This window comes from Acanthochromis polyacanthus, chromosome 4, assembly GCF_021347895.1.
Source record: "Acanthochromis polyacanthus isolate Apoly-LR-REF ecotype Palm Island chromosome 4, KAUST_Apoly_ChrSc, whole genome shotgun sequence".
Taxonomy (NCBI): Eukaryota; Metazoa; Chordata; class Actinopteri; family Pomacentridae; genus Acanthochromis; species Acanthochromis polyacanthus.
Genome location: NC_067116.1, coordinates 5752197 through 5775038, shown reverse-complemented (window position 1 = coordinate 5775038; position 22842 = coordinate 5752197). Strand labels below are relative to the sequence as shown.

At 39.4% G+C, this 22842-nt stretch overlaps 1 protein-coding gene and 1 pseudogene across 1 annotated transcript; both read left to right on the top strand.

Moving 5' to 3' along the window:
* Positions 1 to 1182: 1182 nt before the first annotated feature.
* LOC110966032 (deoxyribonuclease II beta) lies at positions 1183 to 15957 on the top strand. The gene is made up of 6 exons (XM_022215257.2): positions 1183 to 1357; positions 4654 to 4828; positions 7052 to 7130; positions 9524 to 9685; positions 12376 to 12573; positions 14141 to 15957. Exons 1-6 carry the CDS (start codon positions 1248 to 1250, stop codon positions 14473 to 14475), a joined length of 1059 nt encoding a protein of 352 aa, XP_022070949.2. The 5' UTR covers positions 1183 to 1247; the 3' UTR covers positions 14476 to 15957.
* On the top strand, positions 15387 to 21892 carry LOC110945948 (deoxyribonuclease-2-alpha-like; annotated as a pseudogene).
* Positions 21893 to 22842: the final 950 nt, after the last annotated feature.

Genomic DNA, 22842 nt, shown 5'->3' with positions numbered 1-22842 from the left:
CAGCAAATAAAATGTGAATGTTCTTATGAAACATTTTTAACATTTCTTTTTTCCACCAAAAAATGTTGAAAAGTTTCCCAAAAATGACAGAACACAGAAGTTTCACTGTGAACGTATTTTTTTCCTCAACATTTTCATACTTAAATTTGCAAAATCTTCAGGAAGAAAATTCTAATAATTCCTTTAAAGTTAACTTGAAAAGTTTTATTTTAAAAATCTCCCAAATTTGATAAGACAATTCTTGTAAATATTTTTCAATAAATGAGAAATAATCCTAAAAATATCTAAAGTGATCACATATATGTCAGCAAAACTTGGAATATTTTCTTTAAGAACATTCACAAAAAAAAGTGAAATTCACTGGATTTTGGTTGTATTTTTGTGCATTAATTGTAATTAAAATGTTAAGAAATAACCTTGCCAGCAAGTTGATTTCTCGTGATATTTGTGAGTTCACAAATCTCTCAAGAAACCATCTTGCTCCACTCCCGCCTTCACTTTTCATACAGAGCCAAGTTGGTTCGGGCCAATCACGCAGCAGTATTCGTGTGTGGGGCGGGATATCCGGGTGTGAAGACGACACCAAGCGCCAGTAGATCAAAACAAACATGGCAACGGAGGACAACGATCGTGTAGATGCTGCTATTAAGTCAGTTTTAGCTGAATCTCCTATCGCTTCTTTGAAGGAAGAACAACGAGAGACGCTTTGCGCATTTCTGGATGGTGAAGATGTTTGTGCTTTTTTACCTACGGGTTTTGGTAAGAGTTTAATCTACCAATTGGCTCCGCTCATTGTGAGGATCCCGCGATTGGCTAAAAACAAACCTGTCAGAGGCGGGACATACTGTTGCATTGTCCAATCCGTGCCTCTTTCCTCCGAACAGATTTACATGGAGCGGTCCCAGATTGATATTGTGGAGTACTATCAAGTACTACACAATTATTAATCTGGCTATTGCCAGGTTAGTTAAGAAACATTAATAAATTTTTTTCCACCAAAAAATGTTGAAAAATTTTTGACTTGCCATGTAGTATTAAAGGCATTTTATTCACCCAGAGAGTGCCTTGGTGTTTTATGCTTTTAAACCGGGTCAGTGTTGATGACAGGAGGGTCAGACCTCCACCAGACGTCCTCCCTGTGAGTCATGTGACACCTCCTCATCACTTCCTCTTTGGGTTGAATCGTCCTCATAAAGCAGCAGCAGCTTCCTCCTCCTCTCTTCCTCCTGGATGGTTCCAGCTCCATCATGTCCTCCGTCTGCTCTCTGCTCCTCCAGGTTGTCGTGGCGACGCTGAGCTGCTCAGTGTTCAACGCTCAGATCTCCTGCAGGAACGAAGCTGGAGATCCGGTGGAGTGGTGAGTGGACCAAACTTCTGAACCTTAAAGAACCAGCACGCCTCAGAGCTGCTGACGAGTTTCACTTCCTCTTTTTGTGCCTTTTTGTTTTTTATCCAGAGATACTGTAAATCAGCAAATTTTGGAAATCTAAGAATAAATAAATCTAAAAATAATAATAATAATACATTAAAATATTTTTAGTTCAACAAGTGACTAATTATGATAATTCTACATTTTTTTAAAAAGAGAAAGTAATTTTAAAAACTGTTTTTCATTTTAAAAACATTAATGTAATTTAGCAACAACAACAAAAGCATAATAATAATAATAATAATAATAATAATAATAACAATGGGTTAAAAATTGTTATCTATTATTTCACAAAAATAAATAAAAATGATTTAAATGGAACAACAAAAGACATATAATGACTTTTAAAGAGAGATAGCAGGATAGATAGATAATTAAATAAAAAAGAGAGCAGCACACAGTGCACAGACATAAATATTTTCTCCTTCTAGAAGAAAAAAATACAATATTTCCGTCAGCATTTCTCTGACATTGCACAGCATCATTGTTTACGTTTTTACTGCAGTTAGTAGAAAACGGTAGAAACCAGATCAGCGCTCCTCCACCGTAGAAACCAGATCAGTCCTCCTCCACGGTAGAAACCAGATCAGCCCTCCTCCACGGTAGAAACCAGATCAGTCCTCCTCCACGGTAGAAACCAGATCAGCGCTCCTCCACGGTAGAAACCAGATCAGTGCTCCTCCACCGTAGAAACCAGATCAGTCCTCCTCCACGGTAGAAACCAGATCAGCCCTCCTCCACGGTAGAAACCAGATCAGTGCTCCTCCACGGTAGAAACCAGATCAGCCCTCCTCCACGGTAGAAACCAGATCAGTCCTCCTCCACGGTAGAAACCAGATCAGCCCTCCTCCACGGTAGAAACCAGATCAGTCCTCCTCCACGGTAGAAACCAGATCAGTCCTCCTCCACGGTAGAAACCAGATCAGTCTTCCTCCACGGTAGAAACCAGATCAGCGCTCCTCCAAGGTAGAAACCAGATCAGTCTTCCTCCACGGTAGAAACCAGATCAGCGCTCCTCCAAGGTAGAAACCAGTTCAGTCCTCCTCCAAGGTAGAAACCAGATCAGTGCTCCTCCAAGGTAGAAACCAGACCAGTCCTCCTCCACGGTAGAAACCAGATCAGTCCTCTTCCACGGTAGAAACCAGATCAGTTCTCCTCCAAGGTAGAAACCAGATCAGTCCTCCTCCACGGTAGAAACCAGATCAGTGCTCCTCCAAGGTAGAAACCAGATCAGTGCTCCTCCACCGTAGAAACCAGTTCAGTCCTCCTCCACGGTAGAAACCAGTTCAGTCCTCCTCCACGGTAGAAACCAGATCAGTCCTCCTCCACGGTAGAAACCAGATCAGTGCTCCTCCAAGGTAGAAACCAGATCAGCCCTCCTCCACGGAAGAAACCAGATCAGTGCTCCTCCAAGGTAGAAACCAGATCAGTCCTCCTCCACGGTAGAAACCAGATCAGTCCTCCTCCACGGTAGAAACCAGATCAGCGCTCCTCCAAGGTAGAAACCAGATCAGCCCTCCTCCACGGAAGAAACCAGATCAGTGCTCCTCCAAGGTAGAAACCAGATCAGTCCTCCTCCACGGTAGAAACCAGATCAGCGCTCCTCCAAGGTAGAAACCAGATCAGCCCTCCTCCACGGAAGAAACCAGATCAGTGCTCCTCCAAGGTAGAAACCAGATCAGTCCTCCTCCACGGTAGAAACCAGATCAGTCCTCCTCCACGGTAGAAACCAGATCAGTCCTCCTCCATGGTAGAAACCAGATCAGTGCTCCTCCAAGGTAGAAACCAGATCAGTGCTCCTCCAAGGTAGAAACCAGTTCAGTCCTCCTCCACGGTAGAAACCAGATCAGTCCTCCTCCACGGTAGAAACCAGATCAGTTCTCCTCCAAGGTAGAAACCAGATCAGTGCTCCTCCAAGGCAGAAACCAGTTCAGTCCTCCTCCATGGTAGAAACCAGATCAGTGCTCCTCCAAGGTAGAAACCAGTTCAGTCCTCCTCCACGGTAGAAACCAGATCAGTCCTCCTCCACGGTAGAAACCAGATCAGTGCTCCTCCAAGGTAGAAACCAGTTCAGTCCTCCTCCACGGTAGAAACCAGATCAGTCCTCCTCCACGGTAGAAACCAGATCAGTTCTCCTCCAAGGTAGAAACCAGATCAGTGCTCCTCCAAGGTAGAAACCAGTTCAGTCCTCCTCCACGGTAGAAACCAGATCAGTCTTCCTCCACGGTAGAAACCAGATCAGTTCTCCTCCAAGGTAGAAACCAGATCAGTGCTCCTCCAAGGTAGAAACCAGTTCAGTCCTCCTCCACGGTAGAAACCAGATCAGTGCTCCTCCAAGGTAGAAACCAGTTCAGTCCTCCTCCACGGTAGAAACCAGATCAGTGCTCCTCCAAGGTAGAAACCAGTTCAGTCCTCCTCCACGGTAGAAACCAGATCAGTGCTCCTCCAAGGTAGAAACCAGTTCAGTCCTCCTCCACGGTAGAAACCAGATCAGTGCTCTTCCAAGGTAGAAACCAGATCAGCCCTCCTCCACGGTAGAAACCAGATCAGCCCTCCTCCACGGAAGAAACCAGATCAGCGCTCCAAAAAACATAAAAATATGATAACAATCATGAAATGTTTAAATTATGAATAATATTTTATTTAAAAATATTAATAGGAATTATTTTTATTATTATTTTATTATTATTTAGAATGTAGTAACAGCACATTATAAGGCTAATTTATTTTAAATAGAATTAGATAAAGTCTGAAAAAGAGGCACCGACACCTTTTCTGTTGTTTGATACATTCATTTAACATTTGCATTTTTTATTTTTTTTTTTTTATTTATTTTTTTACTGTGGCTTTACTATTAAATCACAGAAAATGTCTTTTTTGTCACTATGGATGCAGTTTTTTTTAAATGATAAATTTATTATTAAAATATAGAAAATGTTCTTTTTTCTTTTTTGTTAATGTAAATTTAGAGAAACTTTCCATCTATTAATCATGAGACAAGCATTATTTTACAGATTTATTTAACATTTGCACTTATTTTTACTGCAGCTTTAATATTAATGAACTGACAGATGTATTTATTTATTTAGTTTTAATTACAGGACAAAGCCTGCAGACGGTCTTGTCGCTACATTTTCTGTTCTGCTGTGGATTTATTTGTTGTTTTACAGCTAAAGTGAAGCCGTCGGTTGAATGAGTTGTTTTTTTTCTGTCTTTCTGCTCAGGTTCGTCTTTTACAAGCTTCCCCGCCGGCGGGTCCTTGAGGAGGGCAGCGGGGTGGAGTACATGTACCTGGACTCTGAAGGACCAGTCTGGCATAGGAGCCGCTTCCTGATCAACTCCAGCCAAGGAGCTGTAGCCGAGACCCTGAACCAGATCTACAAAGGACAGGCCTACAGGGTGAGCTTTCAGTTTGCTGAGTTTAAACTCGACATGAGAAGACTTCCCTAGACTGATAAAATAAAGAGAAGCTCGGGAACGTTTTTAAGCTGCTGGACGGTCATAAAGTCGGAATAAAAACCAGAACGAGGTCATAAACTGTAAATCATTCAGCTCAAGTTCCTCTGCTGCTTTAAAAGTAACATCATTATAAGATAAATTGTTTTATATTCTGTGTAATTTCAACTCAAATTGTTGCATTAACCCGATAAAAAATAACTAACAGACAGAACTTTAAGGAACTATAAGCTTAAACTAGTTCAAGCACAAAAACTGAAGTAAAGGTAACATAAAAAAAACTTAAAACCATCAGGTAGTAAAATGGAAATGAGCTGGGAACTTTATTCACAGTTTATAAGTGTTTTGTTGATGATCAACATGTAAATAAATTCTTTGAGTGTTTTAAGGTTAAAAAAAATGGGGAAAATGTGAAAATGAATGAATTTAATCTAAACCGATAGAGTCCCTATATTAAGAGAGTAGTGACATGATGGGTCCAAAAAATTTTGGTCATGTGATCTATAGGCGCCATTTTGTTTCCTATTCATGAACGCCGGGTTTTCCTGTTAACGTTGTTTACACCGCAGAGAATAATTACAGGTCTTCCAAAGCTTCCTAAATTCCCTGAAAAATGACGGGCTGTTGTGCCTTTGGGTGCACAAATCGATCGGAGAAGGGATTCCACATATTTAGATTTCCCAGTAATAGTGAAAGAAGGAAACTGGGGGAAAATAAAGTCCAGAGAGTGGGATGGAAACCGACTTCATCATGGTTTTTGTGCCAGGTTAGTCCCATGTATGTACTTTCATGTTATGATGTCTGGGTGAATGACAGATAGAAAAGTTTGATGTGATTTTAGGCAGTTGTGGTTATTTTGACTTTGACCATTTTCATGCATGGAGATGTGTTATTGGTGACTGTTGGGTACCGTAGCCTGTTAAACTTCAGCGGCCCGTCTTGAGATGTGCAAACGTATTTTGCTAAATTGACCGAAGCTGCAAACTCAATGATAGAAACATTGTACACCCATGGAAAGCTTAGATTCTCATGAATCCGTCGGTATAAACCACTTTCAGATGTGATTATCACAGCAGGTAATATAAACACATTTGTCCAACAAACAGCAAATAACGCAAACAGCACAACTGACCTTTGAAGGCTCAAAACTAGTCACAGATGAAAATATTCCACAAAAAACGGCCATAATCCAACCTTAGACATCCAGACAAAACAAGCCAGTAAAATATTTTGTCCAAAACATGTCTTGAAATCAGTAAACAATCCACAAATAGCTCGTTTTCGTGAATGTGCACCTTGCGCTATCCCATATTTGGGATAGGCTCCAGTAGAGTTCCTGTGTCCTCTAAATTGTAAAAAAAATCATTATTATTGATAAGCAATCATCCCTTTTTACTTTTGAACGATGACTAGAAAGCTTAGAATGTAAAAATCCAAATAAAACACATAGCGCGCGCTAAGCAAGTACACACACAGTCACGGATGCGTTAGTGTGTGGCACAGTGATTGGAAACAAAATGGCTTCAAATCCCCAGTTGTCGCTACTCTGGCAATATAGGGACTCTATAAACTAAGAGTGAAGTCAGCTTTAGTAAGAAACACATGTTAAGAATCTGTGGAAAATATAAGGACATGAAAGATGTTCAGAGAAATGAGATGAGATGAGATAAGATAAGATGAGATGAGATGATGAGATAAGATGAGATGAGATGAGATAAGATAAGATGAGATGAGATGAGATGATGAGATAAGATGAGATGAGATGAGATGAGATGAGATGAGATGATGAGATGAGATGAGATGAGATGAGATGAGATGAGATGAGATGAGATAAGATAAGATGAGATGAGATGATGAGATAAGATGAGATGAGATGAGATGAGATGAGATGAGATGAGATGAGAAAACTCATTCTGGTTCCAGTCTAATAGAAACACGTTCTGGTTCCAGTCTAAAACAAACACGTTCTGGTTCCAGTCTAATACAAACACGTTCTGGTTCCAGTCTGATAGAAACACGTTCTGGTTCCAATCTAATACAAACACGTTCTGGTTCCAGTCTAATAGAAACACATTCTGGTTCCAGTCTAATACAAACACGTTCTGGTTCCAGTCTGATAGAAACACGTTCTGGTTCCAGTCTAATAAAAACTCGTTCTGGCTCCAGTCCAACAGCTCCGTCTACGCATTCTACAACGATGGACCTCCGGTTCTGGATTACGTCAAAGGATTCGGACACAGCAAAGGTAAAATTTGATTAATATGCATGTTTTATTTCAGATGTATGAATGGAATTATTATTCATTACTTCATTTATAAGACTAATATTTATTATTTTACACAAATGCACAAATATATTTAGTACTTTTATTGTTTGGTTATTTGAAAGACCAAATAATAATAATAATAATAATAATAATAGAATTATATATATATATATATATATACATACATTAATATAATGAGTGATTTATACAACAAATGAGAAGTTATGATCAAATCAATAATACATTTTTTAATGTCAAATATTTTTTAAATAATATTTTTTACTTTGCGTTATGAAAACCAAACTGAAATCCACAGTAGGCGTACTACTACTACTAATAATAATAAAAGTGATTATTATTATTATTAGCACTATATTGATTATAAATATATGGTTAGAGCAATATTTCTTATGTTGCAAATATAATAAATAATAATGGAACAGCATCAATTATAATATATAGGGTAATTATAATATTTATGATTATAATAATACATTTTTAAGGTAAAATATTTTAAGTGATATTTTTTACTTTGTGTTAGTATGACCAAATAATAATATTAAAAATTCTAACAATAATTCTGTTGTTTTTCTGAATGCAGTATTTAGTATTTCCTCTCAGATCTTTTCCACTCAACAGTTTTTCATCTTTTCTTAATAGAGTTCTGACTAAACTGGTCAGTTATAATTTCTGTTTCCAGATGTCAGAGCGGATTCTTTGGTTATGAGGAAAAAACACGACGCAAGGAAGACTCAGAGTCAAAATATTCAGTTAAGAATATTTAGTAAAAATGCAAAGGATGAACAGAATATTGCATGCAGATTCTATTCTTGCTCAACGCTGACAGCAGAATTGCTAAAGCTAAGACAATGATTCTTTTGCATGCAGCTGTAGTCACAAGAAAGAATGAATCTCTGAGCTAATACATGAGTTTTTAACTAAGAATTTACAGTCTTCTGATTGGCCCCCACCGAGACAAGCCTTCCCAAATGTCTTGGGTCTTGTCCAATCACCGCCGTCTTCCTCCTGCAAAAGGTGTCTCTGAATGTGTGTGTATATGGCCGCTCCCTGTGACCTTTACACAGATTTTTAAGAGCTCAGTTCTGCTGCGATCTGCAGATTTCTGTTCCATTTGGTGTTGAATTAAACTATTTACTGATTCAGTTTTATTCAACTTCATTTTAAACAACAATTTAATCATTTAATCACACCTTTATGGCAGATTTGAATGAGCCCATCCCCTTTATTGATTTACTTTAATCCTTATTAATTAATATAAGATTTCCATGTTCTTCCCCATTTTATTGTTGATTTAATACACTGCTAATTTAGATTCCTCTATAGTATTTTCTCACAAAGCTAAATATTTTAATCTTAATTCTCAACATTGTTTTATGGTTCAATACTTTAACTTTTATTCTTGTTTAAGCATCTAGCTGCTGTTTGAACTTTTCACCCTCTCTCTGCCCTTCTGTGAGTACGTGACAACCTGCACATCTCTGTAACCGCAGACCCCCCTCTTTCCCCCTCTTTCTTCCAGGTATCGCATAGTTTTAATGGATGTTCTTTACTTTTCATTTAAAAGCTGTCACCTGACCACGCTACTGCCATCCTAGATGCTATTCTTATTTCAGTTTGTCAGTTTGAAGCGAGGGGGAGAGTTTTCCCCCCAGCTCCTGAAAGGTCAGATGCAACCGCAAACCTTTTAGTCAAGTGGAGCATGAAGCATTTACCTTAAACTTACTTTCCTTAGGTTTAGACGTTGAAATTTGCAAAACCTGCTTAGATCAACACTTTTCTCCCTGTTCAGAGCTAGAATTCAAACATGCATTCATAAGCACTTTAATACATTTGATTATAGGGTTAATACAAGTTGCAAGCACATTAATACATGATTAACACATAATATGATCAAACGAAGGTTAATAATGAATATAAGTAATAAGTAAAAGAGTAATTAAAATGATGATTGTAAGTAATGAATAAAAGTAATAACATGATGATCATGAGTAATAAGCAAAAGTAATTAAAATGATGATTGTAAGTAAAAGTAATAAAATGATGATCATAAGCAATAAGTAAAAAGTAATTAAAATGATGATTATAAGTGATAAGTAAAAAATAATAAATGATGTTTGTAATTGATAAGCAAAAGAGTAATTAAAATGATTATAAGTACTAAGCAAAAAGCAATAAAAACATGATAGTTTAATAGATATGTGAAATGAATATTCCCCACAAGAGACCAGTGGAGCGTTGCTGTGATCGATGAGGTTTTGTCATCGGGGGGAGGAACCGGTCAAAGAGCGTCCGTCTGATAAGCACTGTTGACTCTGGCTTAAACCTGCCCGTTTGTTTGCTTCGTCCTGCAGGAGTTCTGCTCTTTGACGACTCTCAAGGCTTCTGGTTGTCGCACAGCGTTCCTCACTTCCCCTCGTTCCCTGAGAGAGGCTACATTTACCCGTCCTCTGGGAAGGTCAACGGTCAGACTGGTCTGTGTGTGACGTATGGTTATGACCAGTTCATCCACATAGGTGAGTGAACTGAAGCAGACTCTGTACACACAATGGTGCGTTTGCTGAAAACATTTACACAAGGAGCCGGTCCTCTGGTCGTACGTGGCTCTAAACGGACCTCAGAGATTTTGTCGGTTCTACTCTCATGTAATAATCATGACTCAGGGTAGAAGACTTAACCCAGAGTGAGGCAGAAACTTTGAGGACGGAGAGTCAGGTGGAAGGCATCGTTCATTTAGATCAGAGGTGTCAAACTCATCTTAGTTCCACATTCAGACCAGTTTGATCTTCAGTGACCAATAAAATCACACAATAATAACCTACAAAGAACCACAACTCCTAATGATTACTTTGTTTTAGTGCAACAATGTTCCCAATCAAGGATTTTTTTTTATAAAACATCATGAACAACCTGAAATTTCTGAAGAGAAATAAGTTCAGTTTCAGCTCAGTTTATCATTTCCACATTACAACTTCCAGATCACAGAGTGTCTACAAAGGAACACAACATTTAGTCACCTGGAACTGAACCAGAGAGGATTTTATTTTAAGATTAAAATGACAAAATAAAGACAAAACACAACACAAACAAGACAAAATATTCAAAAACGAGGCACAAAACGACAAAAACAAGAAAAAAATGACAAAAAAGACAAAAAGGAAACAAAACGACAAAAATTAGAAACAAAGTGACGAAAACATCAGACAAGCAACAAAAGTCAGAAAAAAAGGACAAAAACAACAAAAGCAAGAGACAATGTTGCAAAAAGCAGACACAAAGTGAGAACAACGAGAAACAGAATGACAAAATGAGACAAATGACACAAGCAAGACAAAAAAAGACAGAAAACAACAAAAACAAGACAAAATGCTACACAAAGGAGACACAAAATGACAAATGAACAATCTAGTATTTTACTTTATGATCCAAACAACTTGTCATGGTCTAGAAATTATTTTAAATTTATAGTTTTACTGATTTACAATCTGCAGTTAATGTCTTCTCTGTAATTTTTTTCACTTTGAGGCCAGATTGGACCCTCTGGAGGACCACTTTTGGCCCACAGGCCTCATGTTGGACACCCCTGATGTAGACAGAGTGAGCTGGAAAAAAGCCGATTAGACTGTAATTATTCTGATAAAACTCAGAATATTCTTTGTTTTTAGAGGATTCCTCTACATATTGAATTAACATATCAGCTGACTGATGTGTTGTTTTAATGTTGTGGCGTTTAACAATATCTGAATATTTTACATCTGAATGAATATTTTACTGACAGGCCACTGCTAAAGAAACTCATCCACATCTTGGGGAAATTAAAACGCCTGACTCTCAAACACCAGAGGGCTCCTTTAAGTTGTAATGGAAGATCTGGGAAATGTAAAAACTTTACTTAGATCATTAAATATTTCTGTCAGCAGCTATGTGGAGCCTGAAGTCAGAGTTTGTCGGGTCATGAGATTGGCTCTCTTTTAACCTGGCTGGTTGCCATGGCAACTGATGGACAGCTACATCGCCACGGTAACTGATGCTGCACAGTTATGTCACCATGGTAACCAATGCTGCTCAGCTAACCGGCATCAAGGATGTTCTGTTCAGAGTTTAAGGATTTTAATCAGCTGTTAGAAGCGTCTAACTTGCTCCTGCAGTTCACTAAACAGCCACTTGGTGTCATTAGTTAAACTAATCATGGATTTCTCTAGCCCAGCCGCGCTAGACAACCCACGGCAATGAATTTAATTCTCTGCCAGGGTGGGTCTAGTTACCCTCCATAAGGCTCGAGGTTGAATGCTCTTAAAACTGGCCGGACCAATCACCATGAAGTGTAGAGTCAGAAGGCGGGCGTAACTAAGTGACGACAGAGGCGCGACGATTCTGATAGAAACAACCGGCGCACAATAAACAGTTATCTTTCGACTCGGCTTTGGCCACAGCCCTTAAAGATTTGAAGCTAAAATTCAACTTGCAAGATAAACAAAGGACGGCACTGAAGTGTTTCATTGAGAAGAAAGACGTATTTGGACTTATGCCGACGGGATATGGCAAATCCTTAATATACCAGTTGGCTCCGCTGGTTGGGAAGCTAATGGGACTTAGCCACAATCCGCCAGCGCTCTAGGAACTACGTCAGCCTATTCGTTGCACTGATTGGTTGTATGCCTACCCAATTGCTGCAGAGTGATTTGAAAGGCAAACTTTTAGCCCGCCTCCCTCCCTGTCGAGCGGCTCTAGACCCTTGTGCCTTCAGAAACATGGGTCTAGCGTGGCTAGGCTAGGATTTCTCTGAATGTTCCACAGAAAACCTTTAATGCAACCAAAGCTGAATGTGGGAAAAAAGACGTCCCAATGATCAGTAAATGTAGATCAGAAAAGCAACAGCTGTCAAATGTCTGCTCCCTCCCCCCAGAATGACAATATCACATTCCGACAAGCGCAGCATTTATGTCAGTGCAGTTCTTAACGTGCAGTAATCATGTGTAGAGCAGGTCTCTAACCACAAACCGTTTTTCCATTCTGTATACTTGCTCTGATGTCGTATATGTTTTTTTAGGGTGTGTTAGTTTATTCTCAATGCTGCTATTCAGAGAGTACTAAACCGATTTTCACTGCTTTCTGTAACAGTGGCAATAAAAATCTATTCTGTTCAATAGTTCTTCTTTTCTTGGACAAACTCTGTCTTTCTGTTCTCTCTCTTCCTGTCCTCCAGCCCAGCAGCTGGCCTTTGTTTACCCACGCTTCTACAACTGCTCGGTGCCTCCTGCGTTCGTGTCCGACCTGCCAGAGCTGGTCCAGCTGTGTGGAGGAATCAAACCTCCGCTGGACAAAGACAAGAGTGTGAAGTTCCTTTTCTCCACCCGATGGACCAAGTTCATCAGTTTTGTCAAATCTGAGCGCTTTGTGGACGGTAAAGTATTCTTCTGCTGGCTTCTCCTTTACAGAAGCTTCCTCCTGATGCTGCCCTGTTGGCTTATTTCACTTTTCTGCTGCAGTTTTTTTACTATCAGGTGCAAACACACAGTTCAGAACAGTAACGAGCAGAATCACAGCCGAAGCAAAGCCTCATTTTATGTTTTTAGTGTGAACTAAATGCATCCACATGAAGATTATATTTCTGCTGTAAAACGTCTCACAATACTTTTAAAATTATATTTATCTCTGTACTAGTGGTGGGACATGATTAAATAAATTATCTAATGAGTTATATGGTATTTTACTTTATGGTCAAAATGGCAAAATTCAGACAAAAACGGACAAAAAACCGACAAAAACAAGACAAAATATTAGAAAAATGAGACGCAAAATGTCAAAATGAGACAAATGACGCAAAACAAAACAAAAAAAGACAAAAAGTTGGACAAGAAAGTTAGAAAGCAACAATAAAAATGACAAACAACAAAAATGAGACAAAAAAGGACAAAAAAGGACAAAACAACAAAAAACAGACAAAAAACACAAGGAAGACAAAAAGGAAACACAAAACAACAAAAACAAAAGTCACACATAAAGACAAAACAACAAAAATAACACAAAATACTACAAAAATGAGATAAAAAATAAAAAATGATATAAACAACACAAAACAAACAGAAATTAGACAAAAAAATTACAAAGTGAACCATCGACAAAAACGAGACGAAAAAATGACAGAATCACAAGCAAGACCAAAAGGGCACACAAAATGACAATAGTCAGACAAAAAAAGACACAAAATGACAAAAATGTGAGAAATGACACAAAACAAAACAAAACACAACAAAAAATAAATGAGACGGTTACAAAACAAAAAAATGGATGAACGACAAAAACAAGACACAAAACGAGAAAAAATAGACATAAAAGCACAAGCAAGACAAAAAATGAGACACAAAATGACAAAATCAGACAAAGAAAAGAAAAAACAACAAAACCAAGACAAAATATTATAAAAATGAGTCAAATGACAAAAAATTAGACAAATTACACAAAACAAAAAAGACAAATTTGACAAAAGAGTTACAAAGTGACAAATAAATACACAAATGAAAAAAATTTGACAGAAAACAACAAAAACTAGACAAAAACAGGAGAAAGACAACAAATGAGACACAGAATGACAAAAGTCAAACAGAAAAAGACAAAATAAACAAGATAAAATGTTACATAAACAAGACAAAACGACAAAGGAGCAATCAAACAAACAACTTGTCATGGTCTACAAATGATTTCAAAGTTATAGTTTTACTAATTTACAATCTGCAGTTAATCTCTTCTCTGTAATTTTTACACTTTGAGGGCCGCATGTTTGACTCCCCAGGAAACTGAAATATTTCACGTGAACTGAAGCACTAATGTTGCACAAACTACACAAACTGATATTATTATTTAGATTATTTCTTTTTTTTTAATTCATTGTTGCCTGTTTTTCTGTGGTTTTTGATGTGTTTTTTAACCCCACTGTGGCTGAACTGAGCTTCCCGCTGCTCTTCCTTCAGACATCTACACCGGCTGGGCGGCTCAGGTTCTGGGAGTCGACCTTCTGGTGCAGTCGTGGCAGAGACAGGGTCACGATCTGCCCTCCAACTGCTCGCTGCCTGAACACACCATGAACATCAAGCGGGTCCGGCTGCCCGGCTCGGTCCTGTTCCTGTCCGAGCACGACCACTCCAAGTGGTGTGTGTCCGAGTCCTACGGGGACGACTGGACCTGTCTGGGGGACCTGAACAGGGAGAGGGCCCAGCTGTGGCGTGGTGGAGGACTGATCTGCCTCTACAACTACCAGCTCCACCAGGCCTTCAGGGAGGCCGTGGACTGGTACATCGGCTGCTGAGCGACAGGAAGACGACTGGGACCTGCTCAGCCTTCCATCCAGATGTTTGGATCTGTTTTACATCTGGAGGCCGGTGTGAAATGTTTTGATTCTGATAAAAAGGACTCAGCAAACTGTGAAGAGCACATGAACGCATCCAGCTTTATCCCTTCATCTTATCGGAGCTTCTCCAAGTTTCTGAGATTTCTGTATTTGACATTTCTCTGCACCTGCATTCACAAATAAATGAAACGTCGTCTCCTGGAAATAAACAGTGGGTTAAAAAGTCATCAAAAATATAACAAACAGGCAAACATGAAGACATGCAAAGACACGACACAAGAGTGGAGCAGAAGAACTAAATGATCAAGTTCTAGGAAAAGTTCAAATGTCAACAAGGTGGCTCTTTTTAACCCTCGTGTCGTCCTGCAGACCAAACTGACCCATTTAAAAGTTTGAAAATGTGGGAAAAAATATATTTTCACAGTGACACTTCTGATGTCCACATTTTCAACATTTTTTGGTGAAAAAAAAATGTTAAAAATGTTTAAGAACATTCACAAAAAAACCAACCAAAATCCAGCGAAATTCGCTGGATTTTGGTTGGTTTTTTGTGAATGTTCTTAAAGAAAATATTAGAAGTTTTACTGATATATATGGAATCACTTTAGATACTTTTAGGATTTTTTCAGAATATTTTTATCCATTTTTTTGAAAATACAAGAGTTTCCTTGACAAATTTGAGGGATTTGTTTTAAATAAAACTTTTAAGGGAAACTTAAGGAATTATTGGACTTTTCTTTCTGTAGTTTTTGCAAATTTTCAAAAACATTTGGGTAATATTTTTGTTGAATTTTTGGATATTTTCAGACAAGGAAACTACATTTTTGGTGCCTGTAAATTAAGATAACAGGAGGGTTAAACCGGGCAAAATGGTAACTGATGCTGCACAGCTGTCCTGCTCCAGGGAGGTTCTGCTCAGAGTTTGGGATTTAATTCGACTAAGTCTTGTCCGAGCAGATCCTCAGCTGAGAGAAAATGTTTGAGCTGCAGACCTGTTGAGCTGAACAACATCGTGCAGTTAAAGCACAGTCTGTTTAAATGAGCACAGTATGTTCAAGTGCTATAAGCACTGTAGTTCAGTTCACAGCACAGTGTGTTCAAGCGCTACAGAAGTGCCAGTAAAGCCCAGACAGCATGAATCTATCGGTCTTAGAGCCAGCGTCGTATATGAGAGCATCTTCCCTGTTAGGTTTTTACAGGAAATGGAAACTGCTTTTGGTCTTCAATAGTTCCTTGTCTAAACGTTGTGTCCCTGATCTTTATAAAACATATGTGTGAATACGCTATTCAAGATACCTGTCATTTAAAAAACGATTGTGTCTGAACAACTTCTACATGTACCAGAGTTTCTGCAGGTTTCACAGCGCTGGGTGGAAATATCTGGGACAACTCTGCAGTCATTTTCATCTTATTTTTTAAATAGAAGATTCTGTATCACAACCACATGGCGTTGTTAAGTTGGGTGCACCGCAAGGGTTGGTTTTGGGACCCATTTCATTTTCTTTGTACACGCCTCCACTCAAACATTACTGAGAAACATGGTGTTGCTTCTTATTTTTACGCTGATGGCACACACCTGTACCTGCCTCAATGATGGCCTTTCTAAAGTCAAAAACTGGACTTGGAACAACTGTTTAGAGTTGAACTCAGACAAAACGGAGATTCTTGTTGTTTGGTCGCAGCACAGTAATAGATTCTGACATCAGCTGGTTCTCTGTCGGATCATGCCGTGTTTGTTTCGTCCTCATACCTTTCGTTTTCAGGGAATGGATTGTGGATCAGCTGGGTTTCAAGGAGTGTTTATGCTTTTGTCTGTTGCAAGACTGCGCAGTCATCCTGAATGTGAAGTCCAGTTTCACTTTCTCAATGACTACTCTGTCTTAAAAACAAACCACAAAGCAGACAAACCAGATTATAACCAGCAGTTTAGCATACAGGTGTCAGAGAAAAATTTATGACTAATCTATAATTAGACCCTCCAGAAAAACGCGATTATGCGATCGCATGAATTCCCGCATTAATCACCAAAATGCCGCTGATTATGCGGGGGTCAATTATTTCCCAAAAGGCCGCATAATCCCTGCAAAACAGCACATATTTCCTGCAAGAATCTCACATTTCCACGAAAAAAAGAGAAACATGCGGGTCCCGCTTGATTTCACAATTTCCGCATAAAATGAGAAAACTATAACCGATATAAATGGAGTTGTGAGTGAGTTTTTATGTGACGCCTGGCCTGACGTCATCAGTTCGCGCATTCACACACACACACTAGAAGCACGAGCTGATGCGGAGCGCGGTGCCAGTGTTGCCAACTTAGTGACTTTCTCGCTAAATCTAGCGACTTTCCAAAGCGTCCTAGCGACTTTTTTTGTCAAAAGCGACTTGCCACAAATCTAGCGACTTTTTCTGCCGTTTTGGAGACTGACAGGAAAACTCAGATCATTCTACAGTTACTGTCCTCAACCAGCAGCAGGTGCTGCTGTGAGCTTCTCCCCCTCCCAAAGCACAGGCTGTCAGTCCAGTAACCCCACAGCAGTCCCAGTGTCTGATTAGAGGACACATCCCTCCGCGGCCAGACGGCAGGTGAATCGCACATATTTTTGCATATTTCACAACTATTCGCATACTTTGCGACTTTCCGCAATTTCCCCGCATAAAATGGCATAAAACCCCTGCATATTTATTCGCATAATCAAGGATTTTTGCCTGCGTTTTTCTGGAGGGTCTATATAATGACACATTTCAAGAATAAAGAAGCAGGTGAAGTTTGACGGGTTTCATTTGACAGAAGCAGCTCTGCGGATGGAAATGAAGATGGCTGGATATCTAAGTAAATCTTGCAAATAATATTTACTGACTAACGGAGCTTTTACACTAAACACAGAGACGGACTGAACACAATATTCTGCACAGTCCTGAAGGAGTACAGTGATATACAGAACAGCAAACCGATAACAGCATGGACAGAACTTTTTAACTTAAAACTTTATGTGTTGAAATGTAAAACACCTGCAGAGCTTCATGCTCTACAGTCAGTCAAATTAACAGCAGTCAGAAGATAAATTCAGTTTATGAAGGTGTAAATATGTATATTTCTCTCTGAATAGTCCAACTTTGAAGTATAAAGTATTGTAAAATGATAATGAAAGTTGTTTGATTCTTTGTCACACAACAAGGACTGTAAATACTTTTTCTACTTCTGAGAGACATTTTACTAAGGCGTCAAGTTCCAAATACGTTTAAGTAGAAATTAATCGAATCTAATAAATACTGGAGATGCACACATGAAGTTCTCCGGACATAGTAATGTATTCGAGCTGTGTCAAAAACTGCGACCAAATCATGTCTAGAAGATAATCCTGCTATCAAATGTAGTTAAAAGTGAGACTTCTTATTCTCGAGAACTTGTTCTGACCAACCACCCTTAAAAGTTTACCCAGAATGCACTTTTAAACCTTTCTGTGGTGAATTATCAGAAAACATCTGCTGTATGTGGCATTATGAATGAATGAATCCTGTTTTTGTGATTGTTTCAGACGGCAGCAGTGAGATTCCTCCTCAGCGTTTGGATCTTTTTTCCAGGGTGTGATTCATATGTGACATGCAGGAATGACAGCGGAGCACCGGTGGACTGGTGTCACAATTTATATTTACACCATCTGTCAGTTTTACATGAATATATTTTTCTCATCATTAGGTACATCTTATACAAGTATCCCAGTACAATTAGAGGCGGTTTGAGGTATTTGTACATGGATGACAGCACCAATGGATGGAGACTCAGCACCAAGATAATCAGTGAATCTGGAGTTCTGCTGAACACTTTGGAACCTCTTCTTGACTTCTACGCCTTGAGGGTGATTTTTTTCTAAGAATTATTTAATTTACAATAGTTTTGGTGCCCCAGGTTCTGGGATATTGTAATTATTTGGGCTGATTTTAAAACTTTCTTTTTTACAGTGTATTTTTTCTTTTTTGTAAATTATGTATTAAAGGTTGAAGGCAAAAATATCAGCCCCCCTATGGAATTTTACAGGGTTATTTTTCCAAAAAAAATAAAATCCCAATTGCTGTTAAACAGATCAAGGAATTTTTATCACAGCTTTTCCAAACATCCTAGTTTTATTTTGGATGCTTGCATTAGTTTACTTTGCACACAGAAACTAAATCATTTAACAAAAAACAAACACTACCAGGGTCTAAATTATTAGCCTCCTTGATGCTAACAGTCAGAAGTGTTTCCTTTTTGCTGGATAACAGCTTGCAGTAATTTTTTTTTTGTTTGTAACGAGTCTCTGACATCTCCTGAGGAATCTCAGCCCATTCTGTTTTGGTAAACCTCTGAAGCTCCTCCAGATCTGATGGTCTTCTGGCATGGACCCTGGTCTTCAGTTGACCCCACAGACTTTCAATGGGATTCAAGTCAGGGCTTTGTGCAGGCCAGTCAGTAACTTTCACTTTGGTCTTCTGGAGGTAGATCTTCACCAGGAGTGACTTATGTTTTGGGTTGTTGTCGTGTTGGAAGACAAAGCGACGACCCAGACCCAGTTTGGCAGCTGACTGCTTTAGGTTTTCTTTCAAAATATTCACATAACCTTCTTTCTTCATGACTCCTTCAACCTTGACAAGATGCTCAGTTTCAGACGCACTGAAGCATCCAACTGCATGATTCTGCCACCACCGTGTTTAACTGTGGGGACGGAGTTCTTCCCTTCTTTCTCCAAACATAAGCAATGTCTAGTTTGGTCTCCTGTGACCAAAGGACATGCTTTCAGTCTTCATAAGCTTTCTCCAGGTTGTGCTCAGCAGACTTCAGTCTGGCTTGAAGGAATCTCTTCAGTAGAAGTGGAGGGTTCAGGTTCAGTCCATTTCTGTCTTCTTTGACGCTACAACTCCTGACTTCTCTAAGTCATTAGCTAGTGTTCTCGTGGTTCTTCTAGCTTCTTTACATCTCTCACATGTTTTCTTTCTAGGGTCTTTGAAATCTTCCTCCCCCTACCAGACTTGTTCTGTACTGTGTGGCTCTCTTTGATTTTCTTCATGAGACTTCACTCCACTTCACTCCACTTGGAGAAGCTGTGATAACTTTGTAGACCCTTCTCCTGCTTTGGAAGCATCAACAATTCTCTTTGGCATGGTGTTTTCTCCAATGACAGCTCAAATCCTTAATGAAGTTCTTACACTCTGTAAAGTGAAGAACAACCCTCACCTTTAACTTGACTGATTCCAAGCTGTGAGCGTCACAAAGTTATAGCACATGAATGCACAATAGTGGTTTGATGGTGTGGCTCAAAAAGGTCCGCTCTTAAGGGGGGTAATGATTTTGACTGTGGTAGTTTTTGTTAAATAATTTAGTTTCTGTGTGTAAAGTAAAACAATGCAAGCTTGCAAAATAACACGAGGATGTTTGGAAAAGCTGTAAAAAAAATACTTAATCTGTTTAACGGCACTTGGGAATTTCATGGGGGGCGTAATAATTTGTCTTTACTGTGGCGACGTTTATATGAGGACCATCTTAACAGAAAACGCAAAAGTGCCGTCTTGTCATTTCACGTTTGGACGAGCGGTTTTGAAGGAAATCTGCGTATATACGGTGACTCTATAGTGTGTGGAACTTGATTGGATATGCATGCCAGGCAGCTGGGTGGCGCTGTGATAAAACTCCGCCATGTCTTTGTGCATGTGTACTGTCTCCCTTTTCGGATCTCCGCCACGGTAAATGTTCATGAATGGAATCTGTACAGATTCTGTACATTTCTTGGTACGACTCCTGTAGTGTACAAAGAGCTGCCAGAGTTGCTTGAAGGTATGAAGGATGGAAATAATCACACATCTTTGTTTACTTCCTTGTAGATCTCGGCAAAGTTTTGCGTTTTGCTGCTTAGATGGAAACGTAACAGCGGAGTTTTTTCAACTTTTCCACTCTGGAGGCCGGTTTCAAATTTTTGCGTTTTTAAGCCCCCAAAACGCCGTCCTCGTATAAACGATAGGGTGTTTTGTTGAAATATTTTGACGTTTTTACCTGCAAGCGTCCTCGTGTAAACGGCCCCTGTATATCTCTTTAGCATTGTTAAACCTGCTGTCAGAGTTCTACATGCTTTGTTTCTTGTGCAGACTAAAGATTTTGGATACATACTCTACAATGATCAGCCTCCAAAACCATTTGCTGCTTCCTCATCATATGGCCACAGTAAAGGTAGATTATCTTTTATTTGATTGCATTTAAAGTCAGAAAAATCCAAATGTGTCAAACCTGTTTTCATTTTTTCACTTCCTAAAGGGGTTGTGATGCTGGACAAACAAACTGGAGTTTGGCTTTCTCACAGCACACCAAGATTTCCAACATATCGCAATAGAAACTTCTGGCCAAACAACGGGAATGTTAACGCTCAAACATTTCTGTGTGTGACCTTCCCTTATAATAGCTTCGGAGAAATCGGTAGGTTAACTCCTTGTTTTCCTAAATTTAAGAGGCCAGAATTGAGTAGTTAATCTACTACTCAATAGTAGTTATGATACTAATGTATCATAACTTAAATTGAAATAACTTCCCGGGCTGCACAGTGGTGTGCTGGTTAGCACTTTCACCTTGCAGCAAGAAGATCCCCGGTTCAAATCCCGGGGTGGGTCTGGGATCTTTCTGCTTGGAGTTTGCATGTTCTCCCTGTGCATGCGTGGGTTTTCTCCGGGTACTCCGGCTTCCTCCCACAGTCCAAAAACATGCTGAGGTTAATTGGTTATTCTAAATTGCCGTAGGTGTGAATGTGAGTGTGATTGTGTGTCTGTATATGTAGCCCTGTGACAGACTGGTGACCTGTCCAGGGTGTCCCCTGCCTTCGCCTGAGTCAGCTGGGATAGACTCCAGCACCCCCCATGACCCTAGTGAGGATAAAGCGGTGCATAGAGAATGGATGGATGAAATAACTTCCCTCTGAATTTGCAGGAGTGCAGCTAAAGTAAAGCCGCGTCTTCCCCTTTGACTCCAACCTCCCAGCTGAGGAGCTGCGATGTGTCGCACAGCGAAGCTGCTATGCGAGAACAGCTCCCTGGTCTAGAAACGTGGCCCTGACTGCCAATGCAGGATGTAAATTCATCAGTTTTGCAAAATACTCATTTTTTGCATGATGAGTGTTTGCAGTTTGAACAAATATTTCAGATTAGTGGGAAAAAGTTTGATTTATTGCAAACCTGACAAAGTTATCAGTGCAGAGTCAGAAACACATTCACAGTTAGAGTCTTCAGAAAATGACACTTACTTTTACATTTGTATAAAATGCATGCTAAAAATATGTCCAGACTGTGTGGACTGAGGGTACTTTTTTTAATTTTCATGATTAACAAGTGAAGCCATTAATTAAACAGTTAAAACAGCTGAAGTGCTAAAATGTTTTTCATTATGGAATATGGAATTCTGTATGGGGAACTACAAATGGAAGTGATGGTTGTCACACGAGATAACTAGAATGAACAGAACAACAAAACCCTCTAACAGGCAAGTGGAATAACTACTCAGACAATCTTTACAGAAGTGGAGAATTGCCACAGAGTACAAACTAGCATGAACAGTTGAATAAACCCTCTAATGGACAGGCAGAACAAATTTAACAAGAACAAATGGACTAACCTGTGGAAGGTACAACCTAGGCAGGACAGCAGGAATACAAAAATACTAGAAGGGAGTACTCCGGCAGGAAATTTACTCTGCGTACAAAATAAGAATCAGGTGTTCCGCTAAACAACACTAGACCTTTCCTAGCAAGGAGATACTACCACTGATAGCACTAAGCAAGAAATGCCAAAGAAAACAGGAGCCGTACAAGCGGCGTAACAATACAAGGCAGTGTTTCGGTTGGGTTTAAAACCTGGAAAACACAGACAGCACAAGGAAGGAAAGACAGTACTCAAGCTCTTGTATTTTACTTGCCACAAGAGGAGAGACAGGCTGTACACACCGTAGCATCAGCCACCCAACTCCAAAGAGCCCATGTCTCCCCTGCATCTTTGTATTTGCTTCAGACAGGAATGTAACACAGAGGGTGGTACCATGACTCAGCATGAGATGACAATGGAAAAAACCTTCTTCACAAGCAGTAAGGTATTAACAGACAGACCTTCAGAGGCAGACGTGGTATTTGCGTCTCGTTCTTGCAATCTCCATTACCCCGAAGGCCTAATCCTGGTCGCCCCTTGGTATGTGCTGTGTCTACATGTTCCTGGCATAAAACACATAAAATCCTGGTTCAAGGTACATGCAGAGTCATCAGTTCAAAAGGCATATACGTTTCACAGTCAATGATAATCTAACCATAAGTATTCTCAGCA